Raw genomic sequence first — 4,172 nt, 5'->3', positions numbered from 1 at the left:
ATCTACATCATACTCCATTCTGCTGCCTCCTTTCCTCCCTCACCCCTGATTCATTTTCCTGAATTTTGTGTTTATTATTGCCTTACTTTTAAAATCTCTGGATAATTTAGAACTCCAGTGGCCTTGCTGTGTTTTAAGTTGCTATCCACAATACTCATAGCATTCCGACTCGTGGCAACCCCATGTGTGCCCAATAGAACTGCTCCATAGGATTTTCAAGGCTGTGACCTTTCAGAAGCAGATCACCAGGCCTGTCTTTTGAAATGTCTCTGGGTAGGTTCACAGCAGTAATCTTTCAGCTAGTACTTGGTTACACCACCCAGGGACTCCTTTGACTTACTTTTTAAAGTAGCTTTATCCTAAATTTTGATTAAGTTCAAGAATAATCTACTTTTCAAGAAGAAGGATAAGGAAGGGAGAATTTCCAACCAAATGGCAGTATGGAATGGAGCAGGGGAAACTTGGTTATCCACCCAATCCATGCTCATCTCCTTTCACTTCCCCATTCCAGGATCCCCTCCTGGATTCCAGAAATGATCAGAGAGGAGAAGCACTGCTTCCCTTCAGAGGGGCCTGAAAACCAAACCCACAGAGTAAGATAGATAGTCGACACAGACAGAAAGGCTGATAGGTCAGCAGCATAAAAAGCCATCCTAGGAGCTGCCAGGTTTTTTTGAGAACAAGGAACATGGCTGCTGAGATGAGAAGCCAAACTGTGGATCCCAGGTGCCACTCACTCAGTGGCATCTTCATGAAGCTCGTTACAGGAACAAGACAAAGCACTGCTAGGGGCAGGACAGTCTTTAAGCTAGATGTTCCCATCCTGCAGCACGGCCTCTACCCTGAGCTTCTCTAGCTCTTCACTGCTGGGGTCCGTGGGGCATGGCTGGTACCTGGTACTCGGGACCTCTATGCAGGAGGAGCAGCGGCGGTGCCAGAGGCTGCAGAGGGCGTAGACGACGGTCAGCACCGCAGCCTGTATGGCCAGGTGCCAGCAGAAGAAGATGGTGAGGAAGGCGAGGTCCTCGGGGCTGTCTGCCCGCCAGGGCTGGCTGGAAAGTGGAGCATACAACATCGAGGTCATCTGCAGCATCCAGGAGCCAAACACCAGCAGCAACCAGATCTTGAACACCCAGAGTGAGGGCTGGCTAGGGACCCAGACCTCAGTGGTGAGCACCAGGACCAGCAGGAAGATGGGCAGCAACAGCAGGCTGTGTGTGCGGATCTCCAGGGCGTTCTTGTGCTCAATGTGGGCCACCATCTGCAGCAACAGCACAGCCAAGGCCAAGACCGTGCCAGCTTGCTCTAGCTTTATGCTCTGCCGTGCCAGCCACACCTGGCTTATGAGGTCCACCAGGCCACTGAGCAGGAAGAACCCAAAAATAGTGGCGTGCTGCCATGAATTGTGGTTCTGGAAAGGCTGCCGAGGGTCCTTCCAGTCCACCATGGGGAACTGGTTGGTTCCAGGCGGGAAGAAGAACTCCCCAACGATCAAGATCAAGAAAGCCCCTACCTTCACCACTCCTTCCACGTGTACTTGTTGCCACCACCTCTAGTCTTGATTGTGGCTTGGGGGCAGTGGGGGGAAGAGTTGCTCCTGGCCCCGCAGGAGGGCCCGGGACACCACCACTGCATAGTAGAGCCCCATGGAATAGATGACCAGCCCTGGAAACAGGTGTCCCAGGAGCATGCCCATGGCTCAGCCAACGGTCCACTCGGTGAGTTGGGTGAGTGGGAACCGTGAGTAACTCACCACCTCTACGCTGCCAAGAGTGAAGTCCTGCTGGCTCCACCTTGGCTTTCCACACACAGGATGGGTACAGGCACTTGGGGGCCGCGTCAGTCTTGAGGCAGCTGAGGGCTGTCCAGGCTCCTCCTAACAGGGCAACCCTCCAGAACAAGGCAGTACTTCTATGACTGCTTTGCTCCCTGCAGAAGCTCTGAGCTTTCGTTTCTCTGTTCAGTGTGGGCAATAGAAGACTGCCTGTGAAATCCTTGGCACAGAGGAAGAACTCAGTAGATGGCACTTATTATCATTTATTACTACTCTCACTGGGCCACTCCAGGTTTCACCAGCCAGTAAATACAAACCCCTCGATGGCCAAGTTCTCAGCCCTTCCCCAGATCCATGGTGTAGCCTTCCTTCCGCAGGTATTTCGGTGTCTCTAAGGGAGACGGAGCCCTGGTGGCGCAGTGCTTAAGAGCTCAGCTGCTTAACCAATATGTCAGCAGTTCGAATCCACCAGCCGCTCCTTGGAAACCCTATAGGGCAGTTCTACTCTATCCTATAGGGTCGCTATGAATCGGAATCGACTGGATGACAATGGGTAGAAGGGAGAGGGTGTGGTTCAGGTCCTGCTCATTGCTGCCTGCTGCACTGGGGCTGTAGCTGTGCTGCTTCTGAGGCTTGATTCTGCAGCTCTGGCTCCGATGGCACTGGCAGGGCTGCCCCAGGCCAAGACATGTTGCCTTGGTTGCCATCAAGGGCCGGCACTGCAGCCACCACTGTCCTGACTCCCTGTGTGCCTGAGAGTCTGCCGGGGCTGCCAGGGCTGCTCACTGAGCTGGGACCCGGAACGCTGGCGTCTGCCACACTGAGCTTCACTGCTCTGAGACTTTGCTCTGAGCAGCGATGGGAAGGAGCTTTTCCAGTTGCACTCTGTCCATTTGGGGGAGGGGGTTGCTTGGCTCCAAAGTGTCACAGAAGTTTTTGAGACCACGCTTTCAGTTCATCTGCCCAGACCTTTTTTTCCTTCGTGTATCTACCTGGGGCTCAGGTGACTGAGCTGGGCTGCATTTGAGTACCAGGTGCTGTGGCTGTTGTACCCACTACAAACCCATGCGGCTTGTTTTAGGCCTGGCTTGCTCTCCCCGTCTCTTCCTCCTTTATAGCAAATTCTTCCTTAGGGGCCCTATCTGCTTCTGTACAATTTAGTATTTGTCAGCTGCAACCCGTCTTGCCCAGCCCTGGATGTCTGCAATGTCTATAAACCTCTGAACCTTAATATACAATAATGATACAAAATACACATATACGTTTGTATATATGTGTTACATATGTGTATGTGTGTGTGTGTGTGCATATATGTATGTATTTAGGAGTTCCAGGGGGGTGCAAATGGTTAATGTGCCTAAGTGCTAACTGAAAGGTTGGAGGTTTGAGTCCATCCGGAGGTGCCTTAGAAGAAAGGCCTGGGGATCTACTTCCAAAAAATCAGCCTTTGAAAACCCTATGGAGCACAGTTCTACTCTGAAATTCAAGGGGTCGCCACGAGCTGGAGTCAACTTGACAGCTAGTGGTCTGGTATTTTTTGTTCATTTGTTCATTCCACATGAGTGTCCTCTGACTTCATGTTCCATAGCTCCTTTTAGAGGCCAGATGGCAGATGACTCTAAATATATCTGAGTGTTAGCTCTAGATCCGGGAAAAAGCCTGCTGTACTTAACACCTGTAGGGACTTTCGCATTATAGTGTTGGGTTCATACTGTCCATGAAATTTTTTATCCTGTTTCTTCTTCCCGATCTCATTTAATATTTCTTACAACCCATGACCTAATTGAACATAATTTTCATTTATATTACAAATGGCTTTTCATTAAAATTACAAAGCATGTAATTTTCTGCTCTAAGTATAAAACCCTATCATTATGAGCAAGAGTGCAAGGAACACAAACATCCAGGGTGCTCAATTACCTTTCTTGGCAGCCTTCTCAATTACTGCTTAGTTGCGGATGGTTTGCACCAGGCTGGAGTGGATTTAATGATCTCACCTTTTCCATCTGACAATGAAAGTACTCAGAAGCTTGCTGGGCCTTTAATTAGATTCGGCGACACACCCACACATTGTTGCAATCCTAATCCTCCTAGAAGAGGTAGCACAGTGGCTCTCACTACGTGACAAGGCCCCGTTCTAAGCATTTCATGTGTACGATAAAACCTGTGAAATCCAGAACCCGTCAGAGAAGGAAAACTCAAATATTTCTGGCTAAATAGAGAGAGATAGAAAAGGTGACTGCGCCCTGTCAAAGGCGGAAAGCTTGCGAGACCCGGAAAAACAAAACAGTCCCGATGAGTTCCGGCTTTCACAGGTTTCTCTGTATGATCTTTGCGATGACCCACTTGATCCCCGTTTTATAGGTGCAGCAGTAACCTGCCCGAGGCCACCTGGTCA

General features: G+C 50.1%; 1 protein-coding gene across 1 annotated transcript; it reads right to left on the bottom strand.

Annotated features, from left to right (window-relative positions):
- Positions 1-808: 808 nt before the first annotated feature.
- On the bottom strand, positions 809-1,447 carry LOC101353930 (transmembrane epididymal protein 1A-like). Its single transcript, XM_004382339.1, has one exon. The coding sequence runs from the start codon at positions 1,445-1,447 to the stop codon at positions 809-811; it is 639 nt and encodes a 212-aa protein (XP_004382396.1).
- Positions 1,448-4,172: the final 2,725 nt, after the last annotated feature.

Source organism: Trichechus manatus, unplaced genomic scaffold (genome assembly GCF_000243295.1).
Source record: "Trichechus manatus latirostris isolate Lorelei unplaced genomic scaffold, TriManLat1.0 scaffold00092, whole genome shotgun sequence".
Lineage (NCBI taxonomy): Eukaryota > Metazoa > Chordata > Mammalia > Sirenia > Trichechidae > Trichechus > Trichechus manatus.
This window is presented reverse-complemented; position numbering and strand designations above follow the sequence as displayed.